The sequence below is a fragment of the Protopterus annectens genome, chromosome 8.part0 (genome assembly GCF_019279795.1).
Source record: "Protopterus annectens isolate FY-2018-M chromosome 8.part0, PAN1.0, whole genome shotgun sequence".
Lineage (NCBI taxonomy): Eukaryota > Metazoa > Chordata > Ceratodontiformes > Protopteridae > Protopterus > Protopterus annectens.
In genome coordinates this window covers 1,875,730,752-1,875,753,221 of record NC_056741.1, presented here as the reverse complement: position 1 = coordinate 1,875,753,221, position 22,470 = coordinate 1,875,730,752, and the positions used below count along the sequence as shown (strand labels likewise).

At 42.8% G+C, this 22,470-nt stretch overlaps 1 protein-coding gene across 2 annotated transcripts in view; it reads left to right on the top strand.

Moving 5' to 3' along the window:
- Window positions 1–22,470, top strand: part of LOC122809692 (von Willebrand factor A domain-containing protein 5A-like) — a 1,295,998-nt gene that overhangs the window by 638,622 nt on the left and 634,906 nt on the right. For both annotated transcript variants that reach the window (XM_044081369.1, XM_044081368.1), the window contains exon 12: window positions 170–328. In XM_044081369.1, the coding sequence (XP_043937304.1) occupies window positions 170–328 (159 nt within the window). The remainder of the gene's footprint in view (window positions 1–169; window positions 329–22,470) is intronic.

The window sequence follows — 22,470 nt, the reverse complement described above, 5'->3', positions numbered from 1 at the left end:
GAATTTCTGTTCTTCAACTTTTTGTACACAGTAAGATGTGGAAGGTAATGTAACACTATAAAGTGACCTGAGTAAGAAATTTCAAGGCCAGGTATAGCTTCTGTGTTTTATCAGATAAGGTTCTCTTACATCATTTCATGTTTTCCCATTCTTTATATTTCAATATCAGGTGTTAAGGTGTCTGAAACTGTCCTTCCAGAGAAGTGCTACTAATATCTCCTTGCACTGGAAACTTCCTGGTGGAGTGGAAGCAGTGGTCTGTCCTAAGGCTCCAGAGGTCATATTCCATCAAGAAAGGACTGTCGTCTATGCTCAGCTTAAGGGTCTGGTAAGGCACTGAATGCTTCATCACTGTGCTTTATATGGGTACATGTCAATGCAAGGTTGACTAAATATATGTCTTGGAAAATGTTTTTTTTTTTTGCAAAATAATATTGCATGGCTGCACATTGTATATGTATACTAAGTTGTTTGTTTGAGGATTTTACTGATTATGTGAATTGGTTATATTTGTGTTTACTACAAATTCCATCTCCTCACAATAACAATAATCACAGTTTCAGACATAATGCTTGTTTATTTTTCATTGACTGGGTTACTCTCAGTAGGCTACCACTTAATTTAAGTTCCAAATCTTTGTGGTATTACATTTTTATTTATTTTTTATAGCAAAAACAGTTTTATTAAAATAAAATACATAATATAGCAGTAGAGTCAGTTTAGAAAGGAAAACAAAACAGAATAACATTACATAAAAAATGATAGAACAGCAACATTTCGATCTTTCCTAAGCTGAGCACATAAAATACTGCAGTTTTCAGAAACAAATTATTTTATCCGTAACATTGTTTACTATGTTTTTTTACTAGTTTAGCAAAATAGGGAACTGTGTCATCCACTGCAGTGGAAAATTTTCCATTTTTAAAATATGAATGCAAAGAAGGTGGCACATAGGTCTGCCATAAATATCCCATTTTAATTAAAGATAACCAGGTTAATGCATGTCTAACAGCCAGAAAGCCATATCTGATTGGTCTGGCACTGAAGATCTCAAAGTCCAGTTAATGCCTGCATATTTACTTCTAGGCAGTCCCATTCCATGTGACTGCAGTCAGATGAATTTGTAGAACAGTGCCACCACTCTCTAGTTTTGCCAGTCTTCATGTTTTCAGTCAAGGGCGAGAGTGTTGCTAGTGATAAATAAGTTTAGAAAGTGGGTTTGGAAAGTCAACTCAGTAAATATTCAACAGTCCTAAGGGGTGAATTAATGTACAGGGAGAGCCTTGTAAAACTGAAGTGTACCTATTCCAGGACAGAATTCACATGCCATGAGTGGAATTGTTTAATATATTTGCTATTAACTTTCTGCTCACTAACTGCAGCACTTAAAAGCCACAATTTTGTAAGTGGGGAAAAAATGAACTCATGTTGGTAACTGCAACAACAGTTACAAGTGTGTGCTTGTGTGTGCATGTGCGTGTGTGTGCATGTGTGTACGTGTGTGTGTGTGTGTGTGTGTGTGTGTGCATTTGTATGTATGTACCTAAATACTAGCTGAAAAACATTATGGTACCAAAGTTTCTATATATTAAGTCATTTTGTGTGTGTGTGTGTGTGTGTGTGTGTGTGTGTGTGTGTGTGTGTGTGTGTGTGTGTGTGTGTTGGGGGTATAACAGTTCATACATTTATATCTGGTAGCAGTGAGATAACATATATTACTATGGATATTGTTTAAATATTTATTTATTTGACCATAGCGAGACATCTGAGGTGCACACAGTCAAAGTGGCAGTAACTGGTGGCCACATTTTTGTGTGTTTGCATGTCTGAGTAAATATTTCTATGGGTATGTGTATAAGTCTGCATGTGTGCCTCTGCATCTGTGTGTGTGTGTCTGTGTGTGTATGTCTGTGCGTGTACACACACAGGTGTGTATGCATGCTTGTGTGACTTTAGGTGTATATGTGTATGCCTGTGCTTCCACATTTGTGAGTGTGAGCTGTATTTTCTCTATTTGTGTGACAGACTGTGTCTCTGTCTCTACATCTGTGTGTGTGTGTGTTTGTAAATGTGTGCATATGTGTTTGTCTGCCTGAAGTTGCATAACTTACATTTTGAATATAAAATACTTACTCTGACAACAATTCAGTACCAACTTTGAAACATTAGGAGGAAGAACTGTTCTACATCAAAAATAGAGTAGAAAACTTAACAGAGAACCCATTTTCTAAGTGCAGTAATGCAATGTAGGGTGGGCGTTATAGGGACATAATGGAACTTCCAAGGCTGGGGCAGCATTCCAGTTCACTCTGTTATTTCCCCATAATTCCCTCCATGTTAAGCATTATTTCTTGCTTTAATAATTTAAAACATGTGATAGAAGGTAAGTTATATATGTATGTACAAACATGTCTAAATTATCCCTTGTGATTGTTATATCCAAGATAGCTTCCAATTTATTCTTGAAATCTCTTCAGAGATCTGAACTGATAATTGTCAAATCTTCACAGAAATGTCACACTTTGACCAAATAATATTTTTTTATTGATATTTCCATTGGTCTTTATATACTTGTTCATTTTGCATTATGTGTAATCTTCCTTATGCCTCAAGTTATAATTGATGCCATCTGTGACTGTCTGCACCACAGGTTGTTAAAATGTACCTTTTGATCGGGGATTTCCTTAAAGCCTTGTATTTTACATTAAAAGAGATCCCATATGTTTTCTACAAAATGAGGCCCTTTTTGATCCAGTATTTCCAATATGTTAGCGTATCTTCCATTTTAACATATGAGAGTCATGAGGATGATTCCAAATAGCGAGTTGGATACACTTTTTTCTCTTAGTTCCTAAGCGAATAACTTCTATCTATTATTCAAGATCAGCTAGATTTGCATGCGCTGTATAGAGTTTAAATCTTTGTTGAATTTTGGGAGATAACCTTATTTTCAGGATGAAGTGAAACAGACCTTAGATTAAATATGATTCACAGATATTAACAGCCCACTGAAGCTACTACATTGAGATAGAGATTAGTTAAATCTAGTCATTCTTTTTCTGTTGAAATGTAGAGTTTTCTTCCATTTATCCTTAGAGGGGTACCACCTCAAGAGAAGTCAGATATGACTTACTGGAATCTTTTAATATGATTTGATAATATTGTGTGGGGTAAAAACTTTGTGTGCAAAGGTTTGGACAGAATTATTATATTAATAATATGTATCTTGTTTTAAAAAGAAGTACGTCATTAAAGAAATTAATTTATTCTTATTTTTAAGGGCTTATTTATTTAATTTTCAAATATTCTGTGATATTTTCCATCTTAATGGATAAAGTTATACAAAGGCATGTGCATCCTGTAGCTACAACAAAGGCAATTTACTTTTCCTGTCAGTATCAGAGCTGCTACATGTAGCCTGACTGTGACTGATTCTATAGCCATCTGGATATGCAACCCTTACATAAGTATACTTTTTTGTACTTGATCTTTTTCAGTGATAGTTTTCCAAAACTGTGCTGCATTTATTTTTTCTGCTTGATATTGCTGGTCTCTGGATTTTGTTTTTATGTTTCAATGATACTTAACAAAGATGTACTGCATTTATTTACTAGCTTGATATTGCTGGTCTCTGTCTGCATTTTGTTCAGTTGGTTTTACAGTGGGGGTTAATTTACATTCTGCAAAGCCAGCCTATCTAGGGTGAGATCTCAGCATTTTGTGTTTATTTGATTGCATAAGGGTCTATGTTTTTTATACTACTGGCATAAGGAGTTACATTTCTGTGAGACTGTGTCACTATCAGAGCTGATCATTGTAGCCTAGCTCTGACTGATTTTATAACCATCTGTATACACAGCTAAGTATACTTTTTTGCATTTGATCTGTTTCAGTGATAGCAAACCTGTGCTGTATGTATTTATTTGCTTGATGTTGATGGTTTCTGCATTTTGTTTTTCTGTTTCAGTGATAGTGAACAAAACTATAATGCCTTTATTTATTTGCTTGATATTGCTGGTCTCTGTTTGCATTTTGTTTTTTTGTTTCGGTGATAGTTAGCAAAACTGTACACTGGTTATTTTTGCTTGATATTGCTGGTCTCTGTCTGCATTTTGTTCAGCCAGTTTCTCAGTGGAGGTTGCTTTACATTCCTTGAATCCAGCCTATCCAAGGTGTGAGTACAGCTTTTTCTGTTTATCTGATACCCAGATAGTCTAGGTTTTCTGTTATACTACTGGTATAAGCACTTATCTTTCTTTGAGAATGCGTCTGTAGTAGAGCTCCTCCTTGTAGTCTGGCTGTGATTGATTCTGTAGACCCCTGGATTCAAAAAGCTTATATAAGTAAACGTTTTTCCACTTCATCTCTTTCAGTAATAATTAATACAATTGTGCTGCATTTATTTGCTTGATATTGCTGGTCTCTATATGAAATCTTTTCTGTTTCAGTGATAGTTAGCAAAGCTGTACTGCATTTATTTATTTCCTTCATATTGGTGGTCTCTGTGTTTTATTTTTCTGTTTCAGTGATAGTTAACACAGCTATACTACAGTTAATAATTTGCTAGATATTGATAGTTTTTGTCTACATTTTGTTCAGCCAGGTTCGCAGTGTGGGTTGCTTTACATTCTGTGAAGCCAGCCTATCCAAGGTGTGAGCACAGCTTTTTGTGTTTATGTGATTGCCCGAGGGTCTGAGTTTTCCTTTATACTGCTGGAATGAATAAGGAATTAACTTTATGTGAGAATGTGTCAATATCACAGCTGCTCCATGTAGCTTGGCTGTGACTGATTCTAATACCAACTATGTAGACAAAGCTTATATAAGTATACTTGTTTGCACTTGATCTGTTTCAGCAATAGTTAAACAATCTGCGCTGCATTTATTTTCTTGTTTGATGCTGATGGTTTCTGTCTGCATTTTGGTTTTCAGTTTCAGTGATAGTTCAGACATTGCTGATCTCTGTGTGCATTTTCCTCACCAGGTTTCACAGTGGGAGTTGCTTTACATTTTGTGAAGCCAGTAAATCCAAGGTGTGAGCGCATCATTTTGTGTTTATTTGATTGCCTAAGGGTCTATGATTTTTTTATACTACTGGAATAGGGAGGTACATTTCTGTGAGACTGTGTCATTACTACTATTACTATTCCCTGTTGCCTCGCTGTGAATGATTCTGTAGCAATCTGGATTCAAAAAGCTTATATAAGTAAACTTTTTTGCACTTGATCCCTTTCAGTGATAGTTAAAATTGTGACACATTTATTTATTTGCTTAATATTGCATGTATGTGTCTGCATTTTGTTTTTCTGTTTCAGTGAGAGTTAACAAAATTGTACTGTATTTATTTATTTGCTTGATATTGCTGGTCTCTGCATTTTTTGTTTCTTTCAGTGATTAACAAAACTGTACTGCATTTATTTGCTTGATATTGCTGGTCTCTGTCTGCATTTTGTTTTGTGTTTCAGTGACAGTTAACAAAAATGTACTGTATTTAATTATTTGCTTGATATTGCTGGTGTCTGTCTGCATTTTCTTGAGTCATTTTCACAGTGGGGGTTGCTTTACATCCTGAGAAGCCAGCCTATCCAATGTGTAAGTACAGCTTTTTGTGTTTATCTGATTGTGAGAGGATCTAACTTTTCATTTATACTCCTGATATATAAGGAGTTATGTTTCTGTGATACTGTGTCAGTATCCGAGCTGCTCCTTGTAGCCTGGCTGTGAATGAGTCTTTAGGCACCTGGACACAAAGCATATTCTTTTTTTGCACTTGATGTGTTTCAGTGATAGTTATCAAAACTGTGCTGCATTTAGTTATTTGCTTAATATTGATGGTCTATGTCTGCATTCTGTTTTTGTGCTTCTATGATAGTGAACAAAACTGTACTGCAGTTAGTTATTTGCCTGATATTGCTTGTCTGTGTCTGCATTTTGTTTTTCTGTTTCACTGATAGTTAACAAAATGGTGCTGCATTTATTTGCTCAATATTGCTGGTCTTTGTCTGCATTTGATTTTGTTAAAATTGTACTGTATGTATTTATTTGCTTGATATTGCTGGTCTCTGTCTGCATTTTGTTTTTTCTGTTTGTGTGATAGTTAAAATTGTATGCTTATTTATTTGCTTTATTTTGCTTGTTTCTGTCTCCATTTTGTTTTTATGTTTCAGTGATACTTAAGTGCAGTGCATTTCTTTATTTGCTTGTTATTGCTGGTTTCTGTCTGCATTTTGATTTTCTGTTTCAATAATAGTTAAAACTGTATTGTATTTAATTACGTGCTTGATATTGTTGGTCTCTCTTTCCATTTTGTTCATCTGGTTTCACAGTGGAAGTTGCTTTACATTTTGTGAACCCAGCCAATCCAATGTGTGAGCACAGCATTTTCTGTTAATTTGATTGCAAAAGGGTCTATGTTTTCTTTTATACTAATAGTATAAGGAGTTACATTTCTGTGAGACTGTGTCAGTATCAGAGCTGCTCATTGTAGCCTGGCTGTGACTGATTGTATAGCCATCTGGATACAGAAAGCTTATATAAGTATACTTTTTTGCATTTGATCTGTTTCAGTGATAGTTAACAAAACTGTGCTGTATTTGTTCATTTGCTTGATGTTGATGGCCTCTGCATTTTGTTTTTCTGTTTCAGTCATAATTAACTAAACTGTACTGAATTTATTTATTTGCTTCATATTGCTGGTCTCTGCATTTTGTTTTTATGTTTCAGTGATAGTTAACAAAGCTGTACTGCATTTATTTACTAGCTTGATATTGCTGGTCTCTGTCTGCATTGTGTTCAGTTGGTTTTACAGTGGGGGTTGATGTACATTCTGCAAAGCCAGCCTATCCAGGGTGAGATCTCAGTATTTTGTGTTTATTTGATTGCATAAGGGTCTATGTTTTTTATACTACTGGTATAAGGAGTTACATTTCTGTGAGACTGTGTCAGTATCAGAGTTGCTCATTGTAGCCTGGCTATGACTGATTCTATAACCATCTGGATACATAAAGCTTATGTAAGTATACTTTTTTGCATTTCACCTGTTTCAGTGAAAGTTAGCAAAACTGTGCTGTATGTATTTATTTGCTTGATGTTGATGGTTTCTGCATTTTGTTTTTCTGTTTCAGTGATAATTAAAAACACTTTACCACATTTATTTATTTGCTTCACATTGCTGGTCTCTGCATTTTGTTATGTTTCAGTGATAGTTAAAAAACTGTACTGCATTTATTTATTTGCTTGACATAGCTGTTCTGTCTGCATTTTGTTTTTCTGTTTCAGTGATAGTGAACAAAACTATAATGCCTTTATTTATTTGCTTGATATTGCTGGTCTCTGTTTGCATTTTGTTTTTTGTTTCGTTGATAGTTAGCAAAACTGTACACTGGTTATATTTTGCTTGATATTGCTGGTCTCTGTCTGCATTTTGTTCAGCCAGTCTCATAGTGGGGGTTGCTTTACCTTCCTTGAATTCAGCCTATCCAAGGTGTGAGTACAGCTTTTTGTGTTTATCTAATACCCAGATAGTCTAGGTTTTCTGTTATACTACTGGTATAAGCGCTTATCTTTCTTTGAGAATGCGTCTGTAGTAGAGCTCCTCCTTGTAGTCTGGCTGTGATTGATTCTATAGACCTCTGGATTCAAAAAGCTTATATAAGTAAACTTTTTCCACTTCATCTGTTTCAGTAATAATTAATACAACTGTGCTGCATTTTTTTGCTTGACATTGCTGGTCTCTATATGAAATCTTTTCTGTTTCAGTGATAGTTAGCAAAGCTGTACTGCATTTATTTATTTCCTTCATATTGGTGGTCTCTGCGTTTTATTTTTCTGTTTCAGTGATAGTTAACACAGCTGTACTGCAGTTAATAATTTGCTAGATATTGATAGTCTTTATCTACATTTTGTTCAGCCGGGTTCTCAGTGTGGGTTGCTTTACATTCTGTGAAGCCAGCCTATCCAAGGTCTGAGCACAGCTTTTTTGTTTATGTGATTGCCCAAGGGTCTACTTTTTCCTTTATACTACTGGAATGAATAAGGAATTAACTTTATGTGAGACTGTGTCAGTGTCACAGCTGCTTCATGTAGCTTGGCTGTGACTGATTCTAATGCCACCTGGATACACAAAGCTTATATAATTATACTTGTTTGCACTTGACCTGTTTCAGTGATAGTTAAGCAATCTGTGCTGCATTTATTTGCTATTTGATACTGATGGTTTCTGTCTGCATTTTGGTTTTCAGTTTCAGTGATAGTACAGACATTGCTGATCTCTGTGTGCATTTTCCTCACCAGGTTTCACAGTGGGGTTGCTTTACATTTTGTGAAACCAGTGAATCCAAGGAGTGAGCACATCATTTTGTGATTACCTAGTGGTCTATGATTTCTTTTATACTACTGGAATAGGGAGGTACATTTCTGTGAGACTGTGTCATTACTACTACTACTACTATCCCCTGTTGCCTGGCTGTGACTGATTCTGTAGCAATCTGGATTCAAAAAGCTTATATAAGTAAACTTTTTTGCACTTAATCCCTTTCAGTGATAGTTAAAATAGTGACACATATGTTTATTTGCTTGATATTGCTTGTCTGTGTCTGCATTTTATTTTTCTGTTTCAGTGATAGTTAACAAAACTGTATTGTATTTATTTATTTGCTTGATATTGCTGGTCTCTGTCTGCATTTTTTGCTTGTTATAGTGATTAACAAAACTGTACTGCATTTATTTGTTTGATATTGCTGGTCTCTGTCTGCATTTTGTTTTGTGTTTCAGTGACAGTTACCAAAATATACTGTATTTAATTATTTTCTTGATATTGCTGGTGTCTGTCTACATTTTCTTGAATCATTTTCACAGTGGAGGTTGCTTTACATCCTGAGAAGTCAGCCTATCCAAGCTGTAAGTACAGCTTTTTGTGTTTATCTGATTGTGAGAGGATCTAACTTTTCATTTATACTCCTGATATAAGGAGTTATGTTTCTGTGAGACTGTGTCCGTATCTGAGCTGCTCCTTGTAGCCTGGCTGTAAATGAGTCTTTTGCCATCTGGACACAAAGCATAATCTTTTTTTGCACTTGATCTGTTTCAGTGATAGTTATCAAAACTGTGCTGCATTTAGTTATTTGCCTAATATTGATGGTCTATATCTGCATTTTGTTTTTGTGCTTCTATGATAGTGAACAAAACTGTTCTGCAGTTAGTTATTTGCCTGATATTGCTTGTCTGTGTCTGCATTTTGTTTTTCTGTTTCACTGATAGTTAACAAAATGGTGCAGCATTTATTTGCTCAATATTGCTGGTCTTTGTCTGCATTTGATTTTTCTGTGTCAGTGATAGTTAACAAAATTGTACTGTATTTATTTGCTTGATATTGCTGGTCTCTGTCTGCATTTTGTTGTTTCTGTTTGTGTGATAGTTAAAATTGTATGCTTATTTGTTTGCTTTATTTTGCTTGTTTCTGTCTCCAGTTTGTTTTTGTTTCAGTGATACTTAATATAAGTATAGTGCATTTTTTTATTTGCTTGATATTGCTGGTTTCTGTCTGCATTTTGATTTTCTGTTTCAGTGATAGTTAACAAAACTGTATTGTATTTAATTATGTCCTTGATATTGTTGGTCTCTCTTTCCATTTTGTTCATCTGGTTTCATAGTGGAGGTTGCTTTACATTTTGTGAACTCAGCCAATCCAAGATGTGAGCTCAGCATTTTCTGTTAATTTGATCGCATAAGGGTCTATGTTTTCTTTTATACTAATAGTATAAGGAGTTACATTTCTGTGAGACTGTGTCAGTATCAGAGCTGCTCATTGCAGCCTGGCTGTGACTGATTGTATAGCCATCTGGATACACAAAGCTTATATAAGTATACTTTTTTGCATTTGATCTGTTTCAGTGATAGTTAACAAAACTGTGCTGTATTTGTTCATTTGCTTGATGTTGATGGCCTCTGCATTTTGTTTTTTCTGTTTCAGTCATAATTAACAAAACTGTACTGAATTTATTTATTTGCTTGATATTGCTGGTCTCTGCATTTTGTTTTTTATGTTTCAGTGATAGTTAACAAAGATGTACTGCATTTATTTACTAGCTTGATATTGCTGATCTCTGCATTTTGTTCAGTTGGTTTTACAGTGGGAGTTGATTTACATTCTGCAAAGCCAGCCTATCCAGGGTGAGATCTCAGCATTTTGTGTTTATTTGATTGCATAAGGGTCTATCCCCGGGATTCATGAACGTTGCGCCAGGCGGACGCATAGCATAGGCGTTACAATGCCAAATATAGCCGCCGAGCGATTCAGGTATGATCCAATCCCACGTGCACTACCGGCGTGTGCCGGATCTGCGCCGCCTCTGGCGTAGGTATGCTAAACACCCCATGTGCGGTGTTGCACCATGCAAATGAAGGCATATAGTGATCCACGAAGTGGCGCAGGCGTAGCATAAGGGCACGGCAACGTAAACCAAAAAAAACGGTTTACATTTACCCAAACATAACATAGGAGTAACGGAAGGCTGTCAACGTCAGGTATCACACTGTTGCCATATGCCAATGGCGAAAGACACAGAGAATGTCAAAAGAAAACATGCACAACATGTAAATAATAACATAAATTGTATGTCCACAGAAACTCACAGCAGAACCCCAGGACATGTCTGCGGAAGGTGCTAAACAATGAAATAATATGACAATGTCATAAAACAGCAGTGTAATACACATTGGCTTCACAGCCACAATACAGCATGGTATGCATGGAAAGCCACATCCATGGTGCAAGGGTTGCCAAGGACTCGCGGCAGTGTTCGGTGTGGTAACTATGAATTAGCAGTCAATGCCATGCAAATGAGGCAGATAATACTGAATCGCAAAACCCCCGCTGGTGTAAGGCTGTACCAAACGGCGCAGCGGTAATACACCGAGGAGTGGCTCAGAGGGAATACATGTCACCTGCAGATGGCTGTGCCACTGTAGGAGGAAGCACATTGGAGCACAGCAAACCTGGGCTGTACATTGCACATCACAGCTGCAGGACCGGCGTGTGGGGAAATAGTTGAGCTGAGAGCATACAATGCGCGCAGAGGTGCATGTGCACGAGGATGACTACGTTCCCTTAACCCAGTCATGTGACGTTCGCCCCGCAAATAACATCGGAAACAGGAAGGTGATGTTGAGAATATGAGGAAATGCGGAAGCAGTGTAATTGGAGTAGTAATGAGCAATCAACACTAATCAACCCACGAAGGCCAATCGGCGGCAGCTGACAACTCTGCATGCAGAAACCTGCAAAATGGGATAGGGGAGGCATATGATTGCAAAGAAAGTAGGGGAGGTAGCAGATTGCAAAGAGTGAAGACCTGACACAGCAGAGCCAAGTAGACAGGCAGCATAACGGCGGCGGCACACAAAATGCACGATATGCCATGTCCCAGAAACTACACATGACAAGGCTTTGCAGGATGCATGCCCGGAAATAGTAGGTGCAACGTGCAGAAACAGTAAGGGAAGGTCGAAAGGTACTCCATTGCAGGCAAGAGTAATGCAACACCAAAGGCAACAGCGTTGCAGTGCCAACGGTAAAACACGGAAGATAATCCCCAGATACAGCCGCACAGACACACCCTATGACATCACCGGGTGTACAGCACAACAGTATAAAGTGTGAATGCACACAACACACAGCCGTGTATTCCCAAATGCCGCACCATAGGTGTAAACACATGGGGAACTTTTAAAATGTACATGTTGGGTGCCGCCGTGGCCGTGATCCATCAGCATGTGTTAGAGACAGACGGAGTTGTGGAGGAGGGTGCCGACAACTACCGTAGGCCTCAGAGGAGAAGGAGAGTGTTCAGACCAAGGGTAACCTACCAGGGGCTACAAGACCTGGAGATAGTAGAGCGTCACAGGGTGGATAGGGACATGTTACAGCAAATAGTGGAGCTGTGCCGGCCACGCCTGAGAACAAGAAACAACAGAGGGGAGCCCATCCCAGTGGACACAAAGGTGTGTGTAAGCTTGCGAATACTGGCCACAGGTACCTTTCAAAGGCCAACTGGGGATATAATGGGCATCTCACAGGCATCAGCATCCAGGGTACTACACCAGTTTCTGGATGCCATGTTACCACATGCCAATGAGCATATATACTTCCCCAGATCTCAGGAGGAGTTGGCTAGCAATATGTGCCACTTCCACCGTGTGGCACAATACCCGGAGGTACTGGGTGCGATAGACTGTACGCACATACAAATCAAGTCACCACCTGGGGAGCAGGGTAGATGCTACATAACCCGCAAGGGATGCCCTTCCATCAATTGCCAGGGCGTGTGCAATGCGCAGGGCATTATCATGGATGTGTGTGCTGGCAGCCCTGGAAGCTACCACGACTCCCATATCTGGCATGCCTCACAGCTGTACCAGGTATTCGCCAGGGGGGACATCCCACAAGGCCACCTTGTGGGGGATGCTGGCTATGCACTGAAGCCGTGGATGATGACTCCCATCAGAAATGCACACACACACATGCAAGAACGCCATAATGAGGCACACGCACAAACCAGAATAATCATAGAGCGTGTGTTTGGGATGCTGAAATCACGGTTCCGGTGCTTGGATACATCCGGTGGAGCCCTGCAGTACTCTCCAGGCACATGTGCCCACATATTCATAGTATGTGCCATGCTACATAATATGATCCTGCGGAAGCAGCTGCTGCAGGGACATAATGATGAAGGGCCACAAAGCTCACCACAACTGCCAAGGCCAGTCCAGGCACAGAGGGTTCAGGACCATGAACACACTGTGCCAGCCCCAGTAGGCAGACAGAGGCGTACCCAATATGCCTATGCCCTGGCAAAGAGGGAACGTATAGCACATACTCTGATAGCGTAGGCCCCATGGACTGACACCTCCCTACCTGCACACACAGTGAAATGGACGGCACACAAACATGACCACCCATAAAGTGTACCGTATGGGTGGCCCCATGTGTGACTGCAACATAGGCAGCACCCAAACACTGTACACCCAACAGCCAGCGGGTCCTACAGCATACAGCGTTGCTGTATGCTGCCACGTTCGCCGCAAGGTGTATACATATAGACATGTAGATATGTGCATATACAGATATGTAGATAGATATAATTACATATATAGAAATATATGTACACATATACATATAAGCACCACAGGTAAGACAGGGAATCAGAGGGATGTAAGGTGACAGAGATGTAACACGTGATATCTGTACATAGTATACATAGTGAAAGACAACCTGAGCATCCAGGAGGTTTAACAGAAGAGGAAACCGCCACCCATGGAAAGGTCAACATACCGGAATGATCGCCAGGCCACAGTACAGTAACAGTACATGCGCGGGTAATACTATGATGATATGAGGGGGAGGTAGACACTGCCGCCGGTGATGCGGCCCACGCAGGTACTGTGTGCAACCGTCCCCGTGACTGCCGCAGTATGTGTATGTGTGCGGTGAGGGTGCCGTGTGTGTCGCTGTGCGAGTGTAATGTGTGTGCTTCTGTAAAATGTGTATGTTGGTGCCATGTTAGAGGCAGAGTGGAATAATATGTGTAGGCATACAGTACGCTAGCCACAGGCATATGTACACCAGTAGTCCCAAAGTAGTACTGAGAGCCCCACCCTGGCTAGGCGTGTGACGACGTATAACGATGCAAAGTGACAATGTCCTAGAATGTAGCACAGGAATATACCCCACATGAAATGGAAAGGACGTATGTACTAATCATGACCATATGTATGACACCGATATGCTAATTGCAAAACGATACGTCGGCAAAGTCACACAGCAATAGGTATGTACCGCGGAAATACGCATGTGCTACCCCGGCACTGACCGTGGCCACGTATCGGCCCGTAAACACCGCTCTGTGTTCTACAAGTGTCAAACAAGCAATCACCACCTGAATAGGTGGCAACCACTGGCAAACAGGCCATCCCAAGTACAGGACCACAATGACTCTAAATATCTGAGACCGAATGACAAGGGATAGTCATCACGTACAAACAACCGCAGATATACCACCGATGTGATGGAGGAATACATGCAGGAAGCACACACACAGGTGATACCAACACCACATGACAACACAACCTACACTCCCAGACCAACAGACAATTAACTGTCAACTCCCCAGGCAGGGATGGAGCACACAGACAAGCATACCGTGTATGTAGAGATGCAAGGCCCACAACCCGTATCCGTCACCTACAACCTCCGATATTCCCCATCGTACATATTAAAGGGATACAAGCCATAATAGCAGCACAAACATACAGGCAGTCAATGACAGCTGCATAACCGCAACATCTCGCGTGGGAAACACTATCAACAGCGGATCCATACTTGCATCCGTTGTTTAAAGGAATACAACAGCTATGTTACACATCCGAATGCAAAACGCCATCAACAGACGCCGTCAGGACAGGGACACCCACATGTTGAACATAATACCATACCCAACACACACAATCCATGGCTAACACCACTGCGAAATGTACCTGTCGCCACACATAGCGGCTGCAGTTACACATAACATAACACAATACAGACCATCTCCACGAAGGTAGGGCAAATAGCCAACGCCCAGGTGAGGAATGCAACCATACCCTAGTTACGACGCGTAATGTACGAATGGAGTAGATGCACAGGTGATATGCGCACAAGTACACACTGAGGAACAGCAATTGGTGTGATGAACCCACATGTTGCAGGTATCGACGGATATAAGGATGACTCCCAGGATATTCAAACCGTATGCTCATACCGAACCAGCAGTGTACAACGGAAAGAGTGAGAAACAGGAATACCGATACTCGGAATGAAAAACGGAATGAAACACCAACAAGGTATGTAGAACCCACGATATGTACGGGTGTGTAATGCATGATGTGTATGACGAAGCTGTACTGTATGTGAATGGTGTTTGTAAGTAATGATACTTGTCCATAATGCAGAGTGTGGTGAAAGGTGGTTATGTAGTGCTATCCTGCTGAGCATACCAACGACTGTGGACACCGTGTGCACAGCAGTGGGACATCATGTACACAGCCGGGATAACACAAGGGCTGCCACAGGGGGGCATAACAGAGAACAATGCCACACCACACGCCGATGCTGACAGTGGATGTCCAACAAGGAAGTGCCATAGCAAGGGATAGGACATGTATGTATACTGTCACAGCACACATGTGTATGGGCATATACCGCCGATGTCATACGTAATGTGCGCCCGACGTGCATGCATGCCTTGCAGTAGGGGATACTATATCAACTATGTGTAATGTAAAGCTGTCATGGTGGATATGACAGACATCATACACAGTATCACAGGCATATCATGCATAATGGAGTAATTGCCTATTGGTATGTACAATAACAGGATACATATGGCCTGTAGATATGGGACAGAGTAGTAGCATAATAGCCATCCGAAATGGAAGGAACACCAAGTAACCATGCCCAAACGATCTGTAGCAGGTGCAATGTGGGCAACAATGAAGTCTGGCAGGTCCATGTGTAAACACATGTGCAGTGTACACAGTAGTGTCACCTCCCCATAGTAGTGTCCAGTAAACAGCAGAGGCGGGTGTCAACTGCATGTTTACACAGTACTGCTGCTGTGATGGTACCATGACTACGTGTCACTCAAACAGCAAGGGAGCTATCACATGAACAGTGCCACTGTGTGTCCCTCTGGGATGTGCACAGGACCTATGTTCCACAGCATGGTGTGTGTTGTGTCTGCGGAAGTAACACAGAAGCCCAGCCCATGCAATGTGGCATGTGTGCACATATCCCTGAGTGGTCCTTTCACACTGCCCACTGCAATTGTCATGTATGAGTAGTACATGCATCAGTAATGCGGAGGACATGGTCCGTGTCAGAGCAGAAGACACCCCTGTGTATGTGGTATGCAGATGTGTACAGATGTGTTTTCCATCTGTCAGCCGCATATGTAAACTGTCTGAGCCTGGTATACATCATGGCATGACAATGCTGTGCCATGTAAGGTCGTAGCCATTGGGGAAGGTACACCACGAATGTGGTATTGTAACCTTGACCGTGTGTAGATGTGTGTATGCCACAGGTACAATGGCTACCTATGTACCAGCATCACACACAGTACAGATAGGTGTGGCCCTGCAGAAGTGTATCCATGCCACAGTGGAATACGGTAACCACAGGACCATGTGGGGCATTTGTGTGTACAGCAACTATGTACAATTTGATATGCATGTACGGGGCCAGTATCCATGTGATAGTCAGTGGATGAATGTTGCTATGCAAAGGTGATGTGCATGCACCATGTGTCATGCATCCTGATGCCATGACACCCACAAGATGTATCTGCCACACCGACACCCGTATGGTTGTTATCAGTACGAGCTGGTGGAGCTATAATGGTGCCAGGTATGTAAATGTGGGGTATCTAGGCATGGACAGTACTCTGTGACAGCATGTTGTGTATGTAAGCAAATAGTGAACATGAGGGGCCCCATGACTGAGGACTGTGTAATGCCATATGTACCTGACATGTAGTAGGTAGCATGATATGCTTGCACCACTGTGTGTCCTGTCCAGGAGTCATATAACCTAACATCCTGAGACACAGGGTATGATGTGCAGGTGGATGTGTACGTTGCCAATACCAGAACGTGGAATGGTGCTGAAGGGCAATGTGAGGACAATGCCTGATTTGTTGCCCTCTGTACCACAACAACCACCCATGCAATGGTATGACAGGTGGCCAGCATGTGTATGTGGCGTGCTGTGGCACACAGAAGCCCAAGAAGGGTGCCAGTAAAGGCATGGAGGTCATCAATGTGTGTGTGTGAAGCACGTTCGTGAGGATGTGCCCCAGTGCCATACAGAATGGTCCAGTCATGGGTGTACAAATGCAGTCCCACACGTGCAATGCAGTGTCACCCATGTGTAGTGCGATAGATGCGGCAGTGTGATGGTCAAGGTACACAATGTCCGACAACAGGCTAGTAGTGAATTCAGTGGGCTGGTGTGGAGACACATACCAAACAGGTTGGCGGGACATAACAGCTAGGGAGATTGGAAGGTGACATTGGGCCAGTGTCTTAGGACCTAACGTGTGCATGGCAGTACCATGTATGTGTCCACACATGTCACATGTAGTGAGTGAGAGTGTGTATTGTTGGTAAGTACACCATTGCCTGGCATGTTGCTAACATCTCAGTCTGCAATGCCTGGGTGACTGTTGTACGCGACATTGAATGTGGATGTAGACAAACAACACAGACATACCACCACACTGCCTGAGGACCCCACACTGCAATGTGCGGCAGTCATGTGTAGGTAGCTTGCCTTGGAGCATGTGATGGACCACGAGGACCCACCATGGCTGACAAGTGATGCACCCCACACATGTGAATATACACCACCGTGCAACAGCCTGCACATGTGCCCATACAGCAGATGTGCATGGAACATGACCACCACCGTGGCGTCTGTGAAAAGGTCAGTACCGCCATGTCTCTGTGTGGAATAGCATGGTCCCTACCACTGTGTACATGCTACGGAAGTGCACTGTGGTATGTGTCAGCATAGTTATGTACACTGTCCATCTGCCAGGGTGTCATGCCATTAACAACTCCTGTCAGCAGACGTCAGTAGTACTGGCTGTAGAACACATGTTCCATGTATGCTGCGATGGGTGTGTGTCCAGGGTGTGGCTAGCAGGGCTGTGAAGCATATGTGTTCACCTACCAAAGGGGGGATAACCCCAGGTTTAACACACCAGACACATGGAGGTATTGTGCATGCTGAGGGTAGTGTAGGTATGGTATGTGTTGTGTAATGTGTCACCCATCTGGGTGGAGTGCAGGCCTCAAGCATGTGTGGGTACATGGGTGTCCATTCTAGGGAAGTGTGTGTTGCTGTCAGCACATGGCAGTATCAGCTGTCTAAGGCCCAATGTACAGTATGACAACACAGACAGCATGTAACCTGTGGTGTACAATGTAAGCTCTGTTGCGTGTGACAATGTGTCTAGCGGTCACAAACATGGGTATCTGCACATGGAGCACCTATGATGCATTGTGTTTGGCAAATATCCAGTATGTGTGCAAAATACTGTGTGATGTGGGATCCCCTCACCAGTGTGTGTTGCAGTCCAGGTATGTGCCTGGGAGGTATGATCCGTGTACAATCTGTACTTGCAGGTGTGCTGTGCAGAGCAGGGAGGCAGGTCCCAGGCACCGCAGATAAATGTGAGTGGTGCACTAGTGTGTGTGCCTTGCTTGTGTGCAGCACAGTGGAAGATGCAAGCATTGTCCCACATGACCCCATGCCGTGCCTGCCTGTTACAGCCCTGCTGGAGACAGTCATGTGACACCGCCACAGAGGCAGTATAGCATGTGAAGATGTACATGTGTGCTCCACACCCCAGGCAGATGTCCGCAGGTCATGTGTGCCACAGCAGTGTGGTCGACCAGGACTGTCATAGTGGTCAGATACCACATGCCTGTATAAGTACAGTATGAGCATAGGCAACAGTTGCAGTGACAGAGTAGGTCAATGTACAGTGTCCCTGTGTTCAGACCACTGCCTACTGTACACTTGGCTAGACACACACCCAGAGGGTGAATATACCGTGAGCCATCACATGTCCCAGTACACGTAGCCTGTGTAATGCCATCACAGGGCGGTCACAATAACATGTTGTATGACAGATATGTTGTACCAGGTGATGTGTCATGTGTGCATATGTTGAGTTGCACAGCTGTTCACACATCTGCAACATATCAGTGCATGATGCCTAGTGTAACATGATGTGTGGAACTGCACTGTGATCCACAACAGGGTCATCTGAGACAGATGTGTTGTGAATGGTGTAACCCATGGTTCCACGGGATATACACTGGTGCTGTTGGCTGCCATGCTAGGGGCCACCAGTGGTGCCTGCAGTGGTCATACAGACATACTGCACACATTGTTCTGGCAGGAATGTCCATTGTTGTAGATGATGTGTTACTACGTGAAGGTAGGTGTGTGTTGTGAATGTTACCCATCCAGATGTGACCATCAGGTGCAGTCATGGTTGTCGACAGCATCACACCCATCCACAGCTGTCAGAACCCTGTCCCCAGAATGGGTGTCAGCCGCCCTCGTGCTGTGTGACCTGTGTGCAGATGGCGGAACACCTACTACTGGCTGGCTAACAGTGTCATCTAGGAAGGCTATGTGATGGCTGGAATACGCTGTTATAATGTATAATGATGGTATCCCAATGAAGTACATGGAATCACACACAATAAGCCATGGCTGGCATGTAAACCATGTACAACAATGACTGTGTGACAGACACAAACAATGCGGAGCCATGTCGAACATGCACCCATGAGAACACCAAATGAGGTATGTTGCACATATCGATGTACAACTGTCAGCTATGGGCACAGCATGTCCATAATGCAGAGTGTGGTGAAAGGTGGTTATGTAGTGCTATCCTGCTGAGCATACCAGCGACTGTGGACACCGTGTGCACAGCAGTGGGACATCATGTACACAGCGGGATAACACAAGGGCTGCCACAGGGGGCATAACAGAACAATGCCACACCACGCGCCCGATGCTGGCAGTGGATGCCCAACAAGGAAGTGCCATAGCAAGGGATAGGACATGTATGTATACTGTCACAGCACACATGTGTATGGGCATATACCGCCGATGTCATGTAATGTCCGGCGTGCATGCATGCCTTGCAGTAGGGGATACTATATCAACTATGTGTAATGTAAAGCTGTCATGGTGGATATGACAGACATCATACACAGTATCACAGGCATATCATGCATAATGGAGTAATTGCCTTATTGGTATGTACAATAACAGGATACATATGGCCTGTAGATATGGGACAGAGTAGTAGCATAATAGCCATCGAAATGGAAGGAACACCAAGTAACCGTGCCCTAGCGATCTGTAGCAGGAGCACTGTGGGCTACAATGAAGTCTGGCAGGTCAATGTGTAAACACATGTGCAGTGTACACAGTAGTGTCACCTCCCCATAGTAGTGTCAGTAAACAGCAGAGGCGGTGTCAACTGCATGTTTACACAGTACTGCTGCTGTGATGGTACCATGACTACGTGTCACTCAAACAGCAAGGGAGCTATCACATGAACAGTGCCACTGTGTGTCCCTCTGGGATGTGCACAGGACCTATGTTCCACAGCATGGTGTGTGTTGTGTCTGGAAGTAACACAGAAGCCCAGCCCATGCAATGTGGCATGTGTGCACATATCCCTGAGTGGTCCTTTCACACTGCCCACTGCAATTGTCATGTATGAGTAGTACATGCATCAGTAATCGGAGGACATGGTCCGTGTCAGAGCAGAAGACACCCTGTGTATGTGGTATGCAGATGTGTACAGATGTGTTTTCCATCTGTCAGCATATGTAAACTGTCTGAGCCTGGTATACATCATGGCATGACAATGCTGTGCCATGTAAGGTCGTAGCCATTGGGGAAGGTACACCACGAATGTGGTATTGTAACCTTGACCGTGTGTAGATGTGTGTATGCCACAGGTACAATGGCTACCTATGTACCAGCATCACACACAGTACAGATAGGTGTGGCCCTGCAGAAGTGTATCCATGCCACAGTGGTATACGGTAACCACAGGACCATGTGGGGCATTTGTGTGTACAGCAACTATGTACAATTTGATATGCATGTATGGGCCAGTATCCATGTGATAGTCAGTGGATGAATGTTGCTATGCAAAGGTGATGTGCATGCACCATGTGTCATGCATCCTGATGCCATGACACCCACAAGATGTATCTGCCACACCGACACCTGTATGGTTGTTATCAGTATGAGCTGGTGGAGATATAATGGTGCCAGGTATGTAGATGTGGGGTATCTAGGCATGGACAGTACTCTGTGACAGCATGTTGTGTATGTAAGCAAATAGTGAACATGAGGGGCCCCATGACTGAGGACTGTGTAATGCCATATGTACCTGACATGTAGTAGGTAGCATGATATGCTTGCACCACTGTGTGTCCTGTCCAGGAGTCATATAACCTAACATCCTGAGACACAGGGTATGATGTGCAGGTGGATGTGTACGTTGCCAATACCAGAGCGTGGAATGGTGCTGAAGGGCAATGTGAGGACAATGCCTGATTTGTTGCCCTCTGTACCACAACAACCACCCATGCAATGGTATGACAGGTGGCCAGCATGTGTATGTGGCGTGCTGTGGCACACAGAAGCCCAAGAAGGGTGCCAGTAAAGGCATGGAGGTCATCAATGTGTGTGTGTGAAGCACGTTTGTGAGGATGTGCCCCAGTGCCATACAGAATGGTCCAGTCATGGGTGTACAAATGCAGTCCCACACGTGCAATGCAGTGTCACCCATGTGTAGTCGCGATAGATGCGGCAGTGTGATGGTCAAGGTACACAATGTCCGACAACAGGCTAGTAGTGAATTCAGTGGGCTGGTGTGGAGACACATACCAAACAGGTTGGCGGGACATAACAGCTAGGGAGATTGGAAGGTGACATTGGGCCAGTGTCTTAGGACCTAACGTGTGCATGGCAGTACCATGTATGTGTCCACACATGTCACATGTAGTGAGTGAGAGTGTGTATTGTTGGTAAGTACACCATTGCCTGGCATGTTGCTAACATCTCAGTCTGCAATGCCTGGGTGACTGTTATGCGACATTGAATGTGGATGTAGACAAACAACACAGACATACCACCACACTGCCTGAGGACCCACACTGCAATGTGCGGCAGTCATGTGTAGGTAGCTTGCCTTGGAGCATGTGATGGACCACGAGGACCCACCATGGCTGACAAGTGATGCACCCCACACATGTGAATATACACCACCGTGCAACAGCCTGCACATGTGCCCATACAGCAGATGTGCATGGAACATGACCACCACCGTGGCGTCTGTGAAAAGGTCAGTACCGCCATGTCTCTGTGTGGAATAGCATGGTCCCTACCACTGTGTACATGCTACGGAAGTGCACTGTGGTATGTGTCAGCATAGTTATGTACACTGTCCATCTGCCAGGGTGTCATGCCATTAACAACTCCTGTCAGCAGACGTCAGTAGTACTGGCTGTAGAACACATGTTCCATGTATGCTGCGATGGGTGTGTGTCCAGGGTGTGGCTAGCAGGGCTGTGAAGCATATGTGTTCACCTACCAAAGGGGGGATAACCCCAGGTTTAACACACCAGACACATGGAGGTATTGTGCATGCTGAGGGTAGTGTAGGTATGGTATGTGTTGTGTAATGTGTCACCCATCTGGGTGGAGTGCAGGCCTCAAGCATGTGTGGGTACATGGGTGTCCATTCTAGGGAAGTGTGTGTTGCTGTCAGCACATGGCAGTATCAGCTGTCTAAGGCCCAATGTACAGTATGACAACACAGA